Source organism: Passer montanus, unplaced genomic scaffold (genome assembly GCF_014805655.1).
Source record: "Passer montanus isolate IOZ18808 unplaced genomic scaffold, ASM1480565v1 scaffold24, whole genome shotgun sequence".
In the NCBI taxonomy this organism is placed as follows: domain Eukaryota; kingdom Metazoa; phylum Chordata; class Aves; order Passeriformes; family Passeridae; genus Passer; species Passer montanus.
Genome location: NW_024367037.1, coordinates 5824491 through 5839283, shown reverse-complemented (window position 1 = coordinate 5839283; position 14793 = coordinate 5824491). Strand labels below are relative to the sequence as shown.

General features: G+C 44.7%; 1 protein-coding gene across 1 annotated transcript in view; it reads left to right on the top strand.

Annotated features, from left to right (window-relative positions):
• Positions 1 to 8235: 8235 nt before the first annotated feature.
• PARD6G (par-6 family cell polarity regulator gamma) overlaps positions 8236 to 14793 on the top strand; it is a 65421-nt gene continuing 58863 nt past the window's right edge. Inside the window, exon 1 of the mRNA XM_039711112.1 lies at positions 8236 to 8432. Within this exon, the coding sequence (XP_039567046.1) occupies positions 8361 to 8432 (72 nt within the window). The 5' untranslated portion in view covers positions 8236 to 8360. The remainder of the gene's footprint in view (positions 8433 to 14793) is intronic.

The window sequence follows — 14793 nt, the reverse complement described above, 5'->3', positions numbered from 1 at the left end:
TGACTCTTAGTTGTCCATGGGTTGTACCTCTCTGTCACTCCCAGCATGTGGCCCTCATGACACCTGCACCTACAGCTGAATCCAAGGAGTCAAAGCCAGACATAGCTCCATTGCACCCTACAATCCACTCACGCTGAACTGCCTGCACCATGGTAAAACCCAGCCAGCACGAAGACCTGTGCAGTGGGTGGCAGCTGTAATAACTATGTCCTGTGAGAAACATCCTGGGAGATCAGGGTACTGACACCCTCTGGAGGTGATCCCAGAGCTGTGTGTGTAGGAGGACTACAGGAAGGAGGTGACTCTATTGCAGAACCATGCTGGTGCACCAGACGTACTCAGGTGGATTTTGGGCAAAAAGGGTGGAATAAGGCTTGAGAGACATCCTGCCCTTCCTCTGAACCTTTACAGGAAAGGAGGAAACAACTTCAACCTCTGTTATGAAAGACATCTTCATTCCAGCCCTCTTGCTACTATTCATGAACTGGGTACAAGTATTTCCCGGCTCCTCTAGCCCGGAAACAAGGGAGGTTGGGGCAAACTAGGCTTGGTGGGCATCACTCTTTACCCACAGGCAAAGCATGTGCACCAGCAAGGCTGACTCCCCAGACCAACAACGACCCCTTTCCACAAGCAAGCATTGAAACTGCATTTTATTTTTCAGATCAGGTTCTCTCAGGAAAAGCACAAGCAGAGCTGTCAAGGGAATCTCAATCAGATGGAGAAACTTAAGTAGACTTTGAAGTAACTCAAAGCAGATACTTAGAAATGGAGATATGCAGAATTAAGCAACTATAAAACTCTGACCTGGTGTTTCCATAAGATCTTCATTGCACTAAGCAAAACTTGCTGATGTTCATGGTGATGATAAAAATCCCAGGCACTAATCTTCAATTAGAGGAATCTCATAAATTAAATCCTTTGTCTTTTATTTAATAATCTTTTTATTGCAGAATTGTTCTGGTAAACTAGCCTAAACCTAGAGTGCTGCAATCAGGCACCCTTTATTCAAAACTCTTCAAGCTGTCAAGAGAAAAAAACCAAAGTCTATTTTAGCCCAGTTTTAATACATCAGTTCTGAGATTAATGAGTTTTTTATTATTATTATTATTCATTTATTGTGGATTTGGAAGAATTGTCAAAACTGATCACAGAGAAAGCTTAACTTACAAGTGGGTGCTCTAGTGCTCTACTACTCTGCAGTGCCCTTAGCAGTCAAAACAGTATGTAAGAAAAATACATCTTGGCAAATGTGCAAATTGTTATGGAGCCCTTTCTATTGGTGTCTTCTGTTTTGAAGAAAACATTATCATTGAAAACTGAGGCTCCTTTGTTGAGCTGCTTATTCTGGTGAGCTACAGGCAGAACTGTACTTAGTGGGAATGCTGTTGAACAGATGGGATCCCTGTTTTGCACATGATTCTGGAATGCAATAAAATTGTTTGGTTCTGGGAAACAGTTTTTTCCTCCCATGACACTGTCAAAATGACCAAAAGGTCTGATTCTGAAATCCATACTCCTGTGAGCAATTCTCACTTATGTTTCAGGAAAATGCAAGTTATGAAGGGAACAAAAATACAGGAACATCACCTCTACTTAGAAATATTCTCATTTCCTGATCTTAAGTGGACGGAAAAGTGAACTTGCTTTGGGAGTAAACAGATATAAAGAGTCTACGTACATTGCTAGCAGCAGAAACATGGGAGGGAAAATATGTAAATGCTTCACAACCAAAAACCTGTGCTTACTTCAGCAATCTGGCCTGGAGAAGTGGTGTCAGGAGTCTTCGGAGAGATTTCTCTTTTCAGCACCTTCAGCCAGTAATCCTGAACACTTCCCATCCCTCCTCACCTCACAAAACCATGCTCTTCAGCAGCAGAGGTTGGGGAAGTCAATTGGCTGAAACACAATGGGCCAGATTCTAGAGTGGTATAAATCAGTGTGGCCCCCCAAAAAACCCACACTGAGGCTCTGTTGCTTTACACCCACTGAACATCTGGCCCTCAGCCTGTGGGAAGAGAATATAATGTGCCTCATGCTTCATGCATTCCTAAACAGCTGCTCTGAAGGCCTTCTTCAAGCCTCACATGAGGCTGTTTGCCTTCACTGAGAGCTCTGGAAAGGATTGATTGTGCACAAATGATTTAAATTTCAGCATTTGCAGGGCACAAAGGCATGTTGAAGGACATCTCCAGTGTAGTAAGCCGCTTCTTGGCAAATCCCTTTGCAAATCAGGTGGGTGAAGAAGAGATTATGTCCAGTCTCAGCCAATTAGATCTTCAAAGTGCCTTTCCATACAGGAGTTTGCTTCAGTAGTTCTGACAGGATCAGGTGATTTCAGCCTGGTACAGCCTGTGTAGTAAACATAGATGGAGTTTGCTATGTGAATATGTGACCTTTCCCTCTAACCTTTTTTTTTGTTATTATTTTTTAATCAGGAATGACATATTTGATCTATCTTTATCTTAACGCTGCCACTGGTCTAGCAGATCTGCCAAAAAAATTTTGCACAGAGCAGACTTAAGAAGTCATCTGACAATTTTTTACCTTTTTTTTACTAAGAAGCTTTCAGCTGTAGCTTGTTACAATTTTTAGAAATTCAAGTCAGTAAGCAAAGAGACAAGATTTATTTGTTGTATGACTCACATGGCTAGGATGGTTTCTTTATTAGCAGGTGAGACCACAAACCACCACTTCTGAGAGGGCTTGACTTACTAGCTAGACATAGTGCCTTACAAATTGCCTAAAGCTGCAATTTGGTAATATTTGGCTTGTTTATTAAAGGTGACATTCAGTCACTTCCCAAGTGGAAGTTCTCAATAAATTATATTCTCCCAAATTTCTGGTTGCTCCTTGCAGTTAATTGCATTCCATACAAAGCTAAAAACCTCTCTGTGCTTACCCTCTTGGTGAGGGAGTGAGTCAGTCTGCACAAAATTCATACTCTCTTACCCTGTTACCAGACCCTACACTTCAGCTGCCAGGAAAAAAAGATGGTAGATGGCATTCAGACGAGTTAAATTGTTATCCAAAAGAGATTAAAGCCAGTTTGTGATTGAGAAGAATGGCAGAAATGTTCCACAGGCAGGATTCTCTGTTCGCTGAGAGAGTTAGATAAGCACTTCAAAGCAAGGCGTGATTATATCTTCATGATAGCAGTATTCTCCAAAAGACAATAACAATAACACTAATTTTCTTTCCAGATTTGGTCATGCAAGGCGTGATTATATCTTCATGATAGCAGTATTCTCCAAAAGACAATAACTTGGAAAAATTAACCACACTAATTTTCTTTCCAGATTTGGTCAGCTTAACTCCACTAGAAAATTTGGTAACTACTACCAAAAAATTACTCCAGTGTCATAGTGTGTTTCAGTATTCATAGTTTCAAACAGAAAAAGTGCTTGGGAAGATAAAGATGATGCCATCTACATGAATTATTTGATAGCACTGGACTAATTAGAAGATGTATGCTGCACTTGCCAACTTCCAACTGTGATTCAGTTTCCTGTAGAAGTAGAACCAGCAACAAAGGTAGAAGAGAATGAGGCAGATGCTTGCACACCCTAGGCCTGTGATTAGCAGTACTTCCTTTAAATTAATAATATTTTAAAAGTATTTGCAGTAATCATTCTAACATCATGAGTAGCTACTATCTGCAGAGCAGCATATTGTAAACAAAGTTTTTTACCTATGTGGAAGTAGAAGGACCTACTTCTAGACACTGGAAGAGGATGATATCTATTCCTCTGCTGCAATGCATGACATCTGGGAAACATTATTGCTTTTCCTGTTTTTCTCCTTGGTAAAGAATAGAAAACCAAGAATCAAAGCAATTGAAAGGGTGCTAAAGATCATTAAATTCAGCAGAATCATGTACAGAACAAATAAAGTTTGAATATTTTTGTATTTCATGGGAAATTGAATCCTTGTGAGTCATGTAGTTAAAGCATATTTTGGATGCAGAATGAGGAGCATGATCCTCCCTCTTCCCTCCTTCCAATCCTAAACTCATGCCTGGCAACAAAACTCACCTTTCCCATCCTTGTAAAGCACTGCTGCTTTTAATCCCAATTGAGGTGTAATTTGAAAAAAAAGACACAAGATCTCATAACCCACCTTACTCCCTCTCTTGTGATGCTCAGAGTTTGGCTGCCGGGATTCCGGTATCCTGGCAGCTTTGGTTCCTGCGTTATTTTCACACTGATACATGTCAAAGCATAACTGGTTATATAACATGGAAAATAATGGGAAAATTTTCAGGTGACACAAGAGCATGTTGGTTTGATCTGCTGAAGCCAGAGTACCTGTGTGCAGACAGCTTGGGGACCTCCATTTGCTCCCCCCGGCACATCTCTCAGGATAAATACTGGGAGCTACAATGGCAAGTGCTCATCCTCGTGCTTGATTTTGAGCTCTGCGTGCAGCTCAGCAGGTGCCATTCCCTCAACTACTGCTCTGGTCTCCCCTCTTCAAGTGCTTTGTAATAGTCACACAAGAGGTTTCCTCAAATGCTTCATCATCCCTGGTAGAAAAGGAGCATCAAGTTCCCCATGCCTTGAGAACAATCCTGCCCTCTCTCTGCTCTTTCTCCTCTTAAATGCACATACATCTTTTGTAGGCCGCAAGGCAAAAGCTCTTAAAAGGAAAGAAAAAGAAAATATTTCACTGCCACAAGGGATGAAAAGATGGAAAACCATTGGAACATCTGGTCTCTGGTCCTGGAGCATCCATTACTGTTATGGCTGGTAGCATTATTCTTCTTGCTCCCCTCTAGGTAACTCCTGCACTAGGGCACTGGATGTTCCCTGGCATTGTATTCTGTGTTTGATGAAGTAGAAACCATCTTCACTGTGGCAGGAACATTGCTTGCTACAAGCAAAACAATAGCTGTCATCCTCCCTCTTCCCTTATTTGTGCTATGCTTCATTTTGATTTACATTTAAAGAAACCAAAACCAGTCTGTCGCTTCAGCAGTTTCCCCAAGCCCTTCGGATGTGCTATTAGTAACTCTTGCAAGTTCAATGCAGGGTGTAGAGTTAGAAAAATAACTCCTTGCATGTGAGTCTGGGGTATTTTTTTCCTCTCAGAGCACGTAGATGACTTGTCAATACTGATGAGGCACACAGCAAGTCAGAGGGAAGCCCCTTGCGAGCTGAAAACCAGTATTGCAGGAATGAGTGAAATTGCAGAAATGTGAGTCTGGCACATGTTGCAGCACTTTTTGTTGGTCTGGTAAATAAAAAGCAGTGAAAACAAGAAAATCTGAATGTTTTTTAAATGGCCTGTTAGAATCCCTGCACTGTCGCTTCCCTGCCCAGTTTTGGGCAAGAAACAAGAGTATTTGGTGAAGCACTGCATGCAGGAAGGGGCTGGGTGACAGCAAATGTGCCCCCCACCTTCCACATGCATCTGGGAGCAAGGCTTCAAGAAAGGGATGAGAGACAGGCACGTGGGAAGAAACGGTGATTTAAAAGCTCTTCATGTCAGAAATAGGGTAAAGTAACCACAGATTACTAAAACAGATGAAGATTTATAGAAATTGTCAAAGGAATGCTGTGCCCTTGGCAAGCGATGAGAAAAAAACCCAAAAACAAAAAACCAAACTAAAAACGAACTAAAAAAACCCCTGAAAGGTGGCTAAGCAAAAGCAGTTAAATGAAAACCATCTTTGTGACCCAGTCTGAGGAGGAAAACAGCTGGCAGGGGCTGCAGCTCCTCGTCCAGCCCGGGCTGGGGCGGCCTGGGAGCAGCCCTGGTGCTTTGGCTGCTGCTGGTGCACAGAGCCCAAATCACTGCTCCGTACAGCACAGCACGGCACGGAGAAGGGAGGCAGGAGAACAAGGAATTTTCTTAAGCTGTCCTAGTCGTGCCTCAGCTCTGCTCCGGAGGAAATGGACTAAAGCTGCAACTAATTTGGAAATAGCGAAAAGGAAAGTGTATCTTAGAGAATTTACAAGACCGGACTGAGTTGGATTTCACGGAGGTTTGATTGAGAAGCATTCACTTTTAATAAATTATTAAATGCTATTAAGAAACAATACTGATAAATCATACTGAATTTATAAATACTTACAAAATATTCTATTTTTCTACTAGCCAAAGAATACAGCCAGTTTCTCACACATGACCCCCAGTTTTTGCCTAATTAATAAGCTATCCAGAAGCTGTTCATTTCTCAGATCAGAGTGGGTTAAAGGTGTCTACACTGACCTACAAAAAGATGGATATTTAACTCAGATTGAGAAAAAACAGCAGAAATCAGATTTTCTTGAAGTAATTTGAAAGGAATCTTTGCTACCAATAGCCTTTTTGGATATATAAAAGCATATTTCTTCATATTAGTGTATTCCCCTTGTTTCTAGAATAAGTGTTTAGTGCAAGGCTGAAAAGAAAAAGAGAAGCAGTAATCTACCATTTCTAAGTTCTTGTAGGACAGAACAGAAAAAATATTAGCTCCACTCCTCAAATAAAGTAATTTTTGTCCTCAATATACCTCTTAGCTTCAAAGACAGGGTAGATGAGAAGAAGAGAATTGTCTCTTCATGTGGTGGTGGAAAAATGAACAGGATCTGCAATGGCTGGGGAAGGGAGAGTGGAAATCCCTTTAGCTCTGCTGGTAAATAAACCCCTGTTTTGTGCTTTGAAACATGCATCTTCATTCTTTATTAATTCAGTATGGGTTACCAACTTTTATCTCACCAAAAAAAAAAAAAAAAAAAAAAATTTTAATTGAATTCTCATTCTGGTTACACAATTCGGTAGCATTGGTAGTTTGAAGAGTCTTTATTAATATAAAATAGATGGTAATAAAACATTGGCGTTCCCTGAAGGAAGCATAAAATAAAAGTCAAGTAAGTTTAATGTGTACTTCTCAAATGGGCACCACAAATGCAACAAGCACAGAATTTAAAATTAAGACTAAAATTGCTTGCTGGTTTCTTCCTATTGAGAACTTGGTTTCTTCAAAAAAACTAACAAAACAACAACAACGACAACAAAAAAAATCCCAAAAAAACCAAACCCAAAAACAGACCAAAGAAATTGAAACAAAAAAAATTCAAAAATTGGACTGAAGAGCAGTCCTCCAGCCACTGATTAACTTCATGCCAGTGAACTGGCCTTGTTGCTCCAGATGTCGAAGCACTAAATCATACAGATCCAGCTGCTGGACTTTAAGATTCATCTTCACACCGAAACATGCCAAAAGGGTTGTTCAGCCTCTGAGCACCCCGGGGATGCTGTAATCTCCACAGCTTGGCCTTGGCCATCACAGCAGGAAAGCAAAGCTGCTGCATTGCTCGTGCTAAGATGAAAAGAGGAAAGAGCAAGTTCATACAAACATTTCCTTTCTCAGCTCTCTAGACTTTATTTTTGCAGTTTAACTTACAGCAAACCTTCCAAACACAGTGCAAGACCAGAACATGTGGCAAATGTTCATTTCAGGTCCTTTTTCCAATGAGATGGAGCTAGTTTGTATTTGGGGCATGTGCTTTGATCCTCCTACTTGGAGTCACATGAGAAGTCAACTCAGTTGTTGTTTTTTGCCCCTAAATTCGTGGTTATTCCCATCACTGCCATTGACACCCGCCCAGCAAGCCTGGAGAAGAGATGGGTGGCTTTTAATGTCTGTCAGGACTTTGTGCTCCTTGCTTAGACGGGCAGACGATCCTAGGAGATGTCGAGCAGCAGAAAACTGGTTGCACAGGTCTGCGCCGTGTCCTGAGCTTCTGTACATCACGACTTGATGTTTTGGGCAGGATTGTGTAGGAAAAAAATACCACTTTCAAAGGCTACCAGTGACTAAAAGATGCTGACTGAAGGAAAAAGGTCTGTTAAAATTAAAAAGATCCTTGGCAGAAGACGTAAAGAAGCTAAGTTCCTTCGAGATTCTCAAATTAATAACCTACCTAATTAGTGAGAGCTGCTAGCAGAGGGAGGCAGTCCACCGATTTATTTCAAGGAGGGCGTGGTGGAAACTCTCCTCCCAAACCTGGTGCTCTGTGGTCTCAAATTAATGACTCGCAGCACTTTTCAGATCCCAACCCTCTTTCAAGAACAATCAGCGCCATCTGGAAAAGTTTGTGCGGGTCTCTTTTGTGGCGCGCACAGCGGGCACCTCCGAGCGCCGGGGGGCACCCGGGGAGCCACCGGCGGGCGGTGCCGCGGGGGCTGCGGCAGCGGGGCCCGCCAGCCGCCCGGGACGCCGCTTCCCGCACCAATCCCCGCGCGGATCCCTGCGGCCGCCGCCGCTGCCGTTGGCGCGCGCGCGCCGGGAACAAAGTGGCCGCGGGAGCGGAGCGGGAGCGGCGGGAGGCGGCGGCGGCGGCGCGGGAAGGGGAGGCAGCGGGGCCGGGAAGATGAACCGGAGTTTCAACAAATCTCAGACTCTGCGGTATCTGGAGTGCAGCGCGGTGGAAGTGAAGAGTAAGGTGAGCAGACCGCGGCGCGGCCTCGGCCGGGAGCGCCCCTGCCCGGTGGTGCTCCCGAAAATGAATGGAGCCCCCCGCCCCCTTGCCCCGTGTCTCCCCTCCCCGCCCGGAGCCGAGTCCCGGCTTAGCCCGCAGAGCGGGGTCGGGCTGGCGGCGGAGAGGCGGGATCAGCGCTCCGGGCGCAGCTCCCGGCGAGCCGCCCCTGCCCGGCCGAGGCGGCGGCGCGACCCTTCCCCGCCCGCCCCCGGCGCGGCGCCCGCCGCTCCTGCTCCGTCTTTTGTTCCGCCGCCGGGGCTCCGGAGGTAACTTGGTGCGGCGGCTCGGGAAGCGCCGCTGGCCTCGCCTGGCGGGCGGGCTGGGGCTCGGCCCGGGAGCACCGGGAGGCGCGGCGGCGGTGCCGCTCCCGCCCCGCCCCGGGGCGTTTCAGCCCCCGGTGCTCCGACCGGCTCCCGGTGGGCGGGATGGGTGCCCCGACGCCTTCTGAGGAGAGGACGCCTTTTGGAGGGAGGAGGGCCGGGTCCCCCCGCCGGTGCTGCCGTAGGTGCGAGCCGCAGGAGCCAGAGGGAGACCTGCGGGAAGCTTCCCCCTCCTGCGGCGGCTGTGCCGGGATGCCGGCACCGGCCTCAGCTTGGGCACGCTGGTGGTGCTGGGGCGGGAGCCGAGACCGGCAGGGCCGGCACCGGCCTCAGCTTGGGCACGCTGGTGGTGCTGGGGCGGGAGCCGAGATCGGTGCCGGAGCTGCCCGCCGCGCATCGTGGTGTCGGGTGGCCGTGCGTGACATTGGTCGTGCGCAGCTCCCGTCGAGAGACTTCGGTCGCTCTCGGTTGAACCAGCGCATCAAAATCTTGCCTGTGCCTCTGAGGGCAAGAATTTTGCGTTCAAGCAAAAATGAGAAATCTCCCCAAAAGTCCGTGTTTTATACACGTGTAACAGGCAAGGTGTAAGCAATGCATAAGTTGAAAAGAGTACGGATAACGTTAACCTTTCCTGGAGTCCCTGATCACCTGCTGAGATGGTGTTGGAGGTGATGTCTTTGGGACTCTCTGCTTGGTGCTGCTCATTTTTGTCCAATTTTCTGTTAAAATTTTTGTTCAGATCAAATGGCCTTGAGCAACACACAGAGCAGAGATGGGTTCAGTGGGAGAAGTACCTTGTATCCAAGGGAGCCTCCAGTCTTTTTTAAACATGGCACCTGAAATGTGGGTTCAGGCCTTTATTTCCTAACCTGCTGCTGCCACTTGAAAGGGCTCAACTGACCTAGAAAGTTCCATTCTGCTTCCATAGCTGGAAACTGTTGGTTCGGCTACTACTGGTTCTAAGATGTAACCCACCCACAACATTCCTTGTGGCTCCCAAACGCTCCAGATCCTGTCTTCTGAATTATACCCCTTACATTCTATGAGTGTTAAACTAAAGCCTTGACCACATATGAGAATTTTTAAGTTCATCCTCTCTCTTGTCCTTCAGTGTTGCCGTAGCTTGAGTTTGTTCCAGTAACAATTGGAAAGCAACCTTGTAATAAAGAGCTCATAGCTTCCCTTACAGCTGCAGGAATTCTGTAAGTGAATCCTACCTGATTCCATAGACACAGAGTGATGTATAGGGAGACTGTAAGCCTAAGAATCACTGCAGGTTTTTGGAGGGAAGGAAAATTAACTTGTATGGGTGGGACTGAAGGCCTTCTGTAGCTCGGGGTTGTCACTGCTGATGGCCCAGAAATTAGTATGGAGAACTCTACTGCACTGGAAGAAAACTTAAAATAGAAGCTAAATTGAAAATACCCTGTTGAGGGCCTACACCCAGCGATGATCTGTGAACCTGCAGTGTGTGTCAGTGGAAGCCGTGCTGTTGAATTTCCTGGTGCTGGTGAGTTTTACTGTTAGCATGACTTGGGCACAATAACAGCTAAGCTGTTGATGTAGCAGGCTGTCGGTGCTGACACTGCAAGATAGTTTTATTTTGCTTGTAGAGCTCTTAGGCTCCCTCTCACAGAGTTACTCTTCAGTGATCTGAAGGAAGTCCAGTGAAAAGCTCTGGCCAATGGTACCTGGTGAGGTGCTGTATAAAAACCTTATAACTCTCACAAAAACATGGTGCTCTTGTAGGATGGGTTGTGATGCTGGTGGCCTTGTCCCTGTGGATCACTGAGTTGTTGTGCTGTAATCATCTAGAAATACAGAGCGTTGAGATTTTTTTGTCTGCATGGACTATCTGAGGCTGGGGGAACAAAAAGGTTCAGTAATGCTACTTTTGGTAGCCCTATGTAGTCAACCTTTTAAACACTTAGTTGCTTGTGTTTTGTAAGTATGAGGCCTGCCTGGGCTTGCCTGAGAACTTGAAAGTTGAGTCTGAGAACTCATGATTTTGCAGCTATCGCCTGAGAGCACAGGCTGCCAGGTGAGCGGAGGTGGGTGCAGCTCAGCCTCTGCGCCAGGGCATGCTGCTGGCCGGGGATCAAGGGATTCTTGGTGGCTTTTCAAAGGCTGGGGAAGTGGCAGTCCGTGGGCAGGTGGAATCCCTTTTAGCAGAGGAGCTGAGTGTGAGAGAGTGCTGCTTTTACACAATGGTGTGAAATAGCTTTTCTCCTCTGAAGATTGAGTTTGATCAGAAGGAGCTCTGGGAAAAAATGGTTGTGGGGTGTTGGATGGGAGATAGTTTGCAGATGCTGGGGTTTTGATATCCCTGCCTCTGTTGTGATAACCAGGTGGTTCCTTCCTTAAGGATAAACCAGCATCCTTCTGGTGCCTTGCATTAGTCACAATTCAAAAATGGTTCCTGTGAAATCTGATTTTTCTGGATTTTCTGAACTTCTTTCATTTTCTCCAAAAAACAAGTTATTGAAAGTTAGTTTGTGCTCTTGATTATTGCAAAGGAGGGGGGGGGGTTTGGCAGTGGTAAGTCCTATGCTGGGTAAGACACTTCTCTGGAAATCCCCAAGTATCCTTAAGTTATAAGGTTCTTGATGTGTGCCAGAGGGTTGTTAAAAACAAAGAGTGTGTGTATCTGTGTGTTGGAAGGGGTGGGAAGGAGGAGGAGAAGGAAGGAGCATCTTGATGGCTGAACTCATGCCAGTTTTCAACATCCTTCTTGTGCCATTGGGCCAAAACCTGCAGGCGATATTCCTCTTTTTTAGTCCAGTAGGCCTGTGAGGTTTGTGGATGATTGGATTTCTGCGGATCTGAACCAGCCTGCAGCTCTGCTGAACCTAGCCTGACCCATCACCCCTGCTGGGAACGTGGCCCAAAGCATGCTTCAGCCCACGATTCCTGTGTCCGTGGACTTTTCATGTCTGTCACTACGTGGTGGGGGGGGACACTGGCAGGGATATATTCTCTGGCTCTGTCATTGCAGAAGGATGAGCTTTGTGGCACTGTCTTGTACCTTGTGCTGTATGCCAGGTCACTTTTCTCTGGGTTACTGTCAGGTGCTACAAAAGCTTAATGGGTCTCTGTGCTGCAGCAAATACTGAAGGGGAAAACCCTCTGCCATCTGTGCACACCTCTGTTTCAGACATGGCAGTGGTGGAAATTGCTGCAATAATCTTCTTTAAGGAGTCCCCTTCTGTCCAGCTCCCCCTGCTTTTTCCCTTGTTACCCTCATCCTCAAAGAGCTGGCCTAAAATCAAAACACTTAAAAGCTTATTGCTAGATAGAAAAGAGGAAGGGTAAAGAAAAGAGGAAGGGTAAAGAGAAACCTGCTTAGAAGTTGGCACATGTCATAAGAAAATATTAATTGAATTGTAATTATACCTTAGCCCTTCTATCCCATCTTTCATGACAAAATAAATTAGAAGCTCAGTTCTTATCTAGGTGTTGTCTCTGTAGCTCAGGATTAATGTTTCAGCCCTTTTAGACAGGATCTGAAAACACATTAGCTTGCTGGCTTAGAACAACTGTGTATTCTCATGTGTCTAGTACTCACTGGCTCCTTTTCTCTGTTGGGTGACAAGTGAAGTATCTGTCCCCTCTCAAGAAACTGCCTCTAATCTCTGAAAAAGGTTTCCAGATGACTCTTTCTCTCCCCTTTTTTCCCTTTTGCCAAGAGCTCCACTGCCTGCAATGTGTGGGGCTTTTTGTGTTTGTTTTGTTTGGGATCTTGTGGCCACAGGCAGAGTTCTTAACCTATTTTTCATTTTCTGTCTTTAGCTTTGCAGAGAGGTTACAGGCATCTTTGCTCATGAATATAAGCCTACAGAAGAACAAATGCTTTTAAAATAGGAATTCCTACATTAGTGGTGGGACTTCTTTTGAATTATAACTCCATGTAGCCAATCTTCTTTTGTCTTGCTCTGAGTGAAAGGAGATTTTATTTTTTTCTTCCCTTGAATACCATATGCAGTTTTTCAAATGGGAGGGTAACTATCAGCCCAAATGTGTATTTCTTTTCCAATCTCTTAGAAATTTTGGAATAGTAGATGTATGAGATTGCCTTGGGCCTTTAAATAATAGCATTTTGAATAGTTTGTGAAAGTGTGTTTGGGTTTTTGGGGTTGGGGTTTTTTTTGGGTTTTTTGTTTTTGGTTTTTTTTTTTGCTTTGAAACTGACAGGTCCATATTTCTGGCTTAAAAGCAGCAGAGTACTGTTTTTCTGTTACTACTATATGAATTCCTGTGAACTGTATGTACTAGTAAGAACTAATTTTCATGATTTCAAACTTGGCTAAATGTACTTGTCGTTCCCTGATAAAAGTGCTTTGCAGAAGAACCCTTTGTTGTTGATGAACCCTCTCGGACAATGGATCTTTTGATAGTGGCTGAGGATTGTAAAAGCACAGCTACCTGACTCACGTGCTGACTGTCACATTTCTGCCTTATTGATACTGTCACGTTTTCTTGCATTGCAAACTGATTTACAAATTAACAATAACGTGACTAACATCCTACTACTATAAACAAACCCATTAAGATAAATAGAACCAGTTAATTGTAACCATATTTTTTAATACTCTCTTTTCCTATCCTGTTTTGACTCTCATTAAATGCTGGTGTTTAGATGGGTACTGCGAATGGATTGTTAATAAATTTTCAATCATTTTCTGATGTGTCCTGAGTAGACATGATACTGTTACGGTGTTCAAAGACAAAAAACGTGTTTGGGGTCAGCTGTGCTCCCTGCTCTTACGCAGTCACTAGCAGCTGAAAGACTGTTTGGTCTGAGGCACGTGTAGCAGTCAGTGCTTTAGTGAGCCTGCCCAGCTGGCAGATAGATGTAGCATTCAAACAGCTTGTGGGTGCTTTGTGCTGCTCACGTGTTGGCCCCCCCTTCTTAGAAGAAGTGTGCCTGTGCTGTTGCATAAAGAGTGATGGTTTAAACATTTTGCATCTTCCTCCCTGCCAAAGTTGCTGGTATTGCATGACTGTTGCTGAACATGACTGTTCAGCTATGGCAGTGTATGTATACACATTGTGTATTTGAAATGTATAGAGTGTAACATCAAGCAGTGCAGCAACAGCAGTAAGAGCAAGCTTGCTTTTAATAGCCCCCTCTAAAGAGATTTTAAAGGTCTGGTTCTGCACTGTCTGGTGCTAACTAACAGAGGTCTACAAATTGTGTTTTCCAGCCTTCTGTACTTTGATTTCACTCTAACCCTGAAGCTGTACAGGCCTTCTGAAGTTTTAGGAGAAGTTTTCCATGCGTAGCACACTTCAAAATAGATCAAAAAGCAGCGCTCTTTTAAAATGCTACAGAATGTTAAAACAGACTTTAAGTCTGCTTAAAGTTTTTAAGCAGTACTTTAAATTCTTCCAAGTTAAAGTCATACTTGTCATACCTGGCATAAAAGTAAAATAAATGCAGTAAAAAGCCCTGTAACCATCTGATTTAACTTCTGTTTTTGAGCTTGAAAACATATTTGATTATATGCAAACCAAATGTGGCACGGACTCAGAAAACCGCAGTGCTTCCCCCTCTCAAATGAAGACAGTGTGCCACAGTAATAGCAACTTGAGACAGTCTGGATTGTTGCAAAACGTGTCAAGAGAAAGAGACTGTGAACATTAATCTCTTAAGAAGTGTTGCCTCTGTTCCTTTCCCTCCCAGTTTGCTGGGCTTTTCACAGCAGGTATTGTGCTTATTCTGATGTGCTAAATAGCACCTACTAAACTCCTGGTTCCTCTCTCATTACAAACAGATCTTTGTTCTTCATAGTAGGATAGCTTTCTGAAGTGGTCATAGCTAGTTACCCTAAGTCTTTCTGCAAGTGCCATGAGAGAAAGTGACCACAGCTTTCAGCTGAGCCACAGCAGCGGGTCCTGTGCATGCTTGCTGCCCTTCACAGATGAGAGGCCAAACCTTTCAGCTGAAAAGTGTGGCCACAAACCAGACATCTTGGGATAGTTCTGTTCAGGTGGCTGCTGCAATA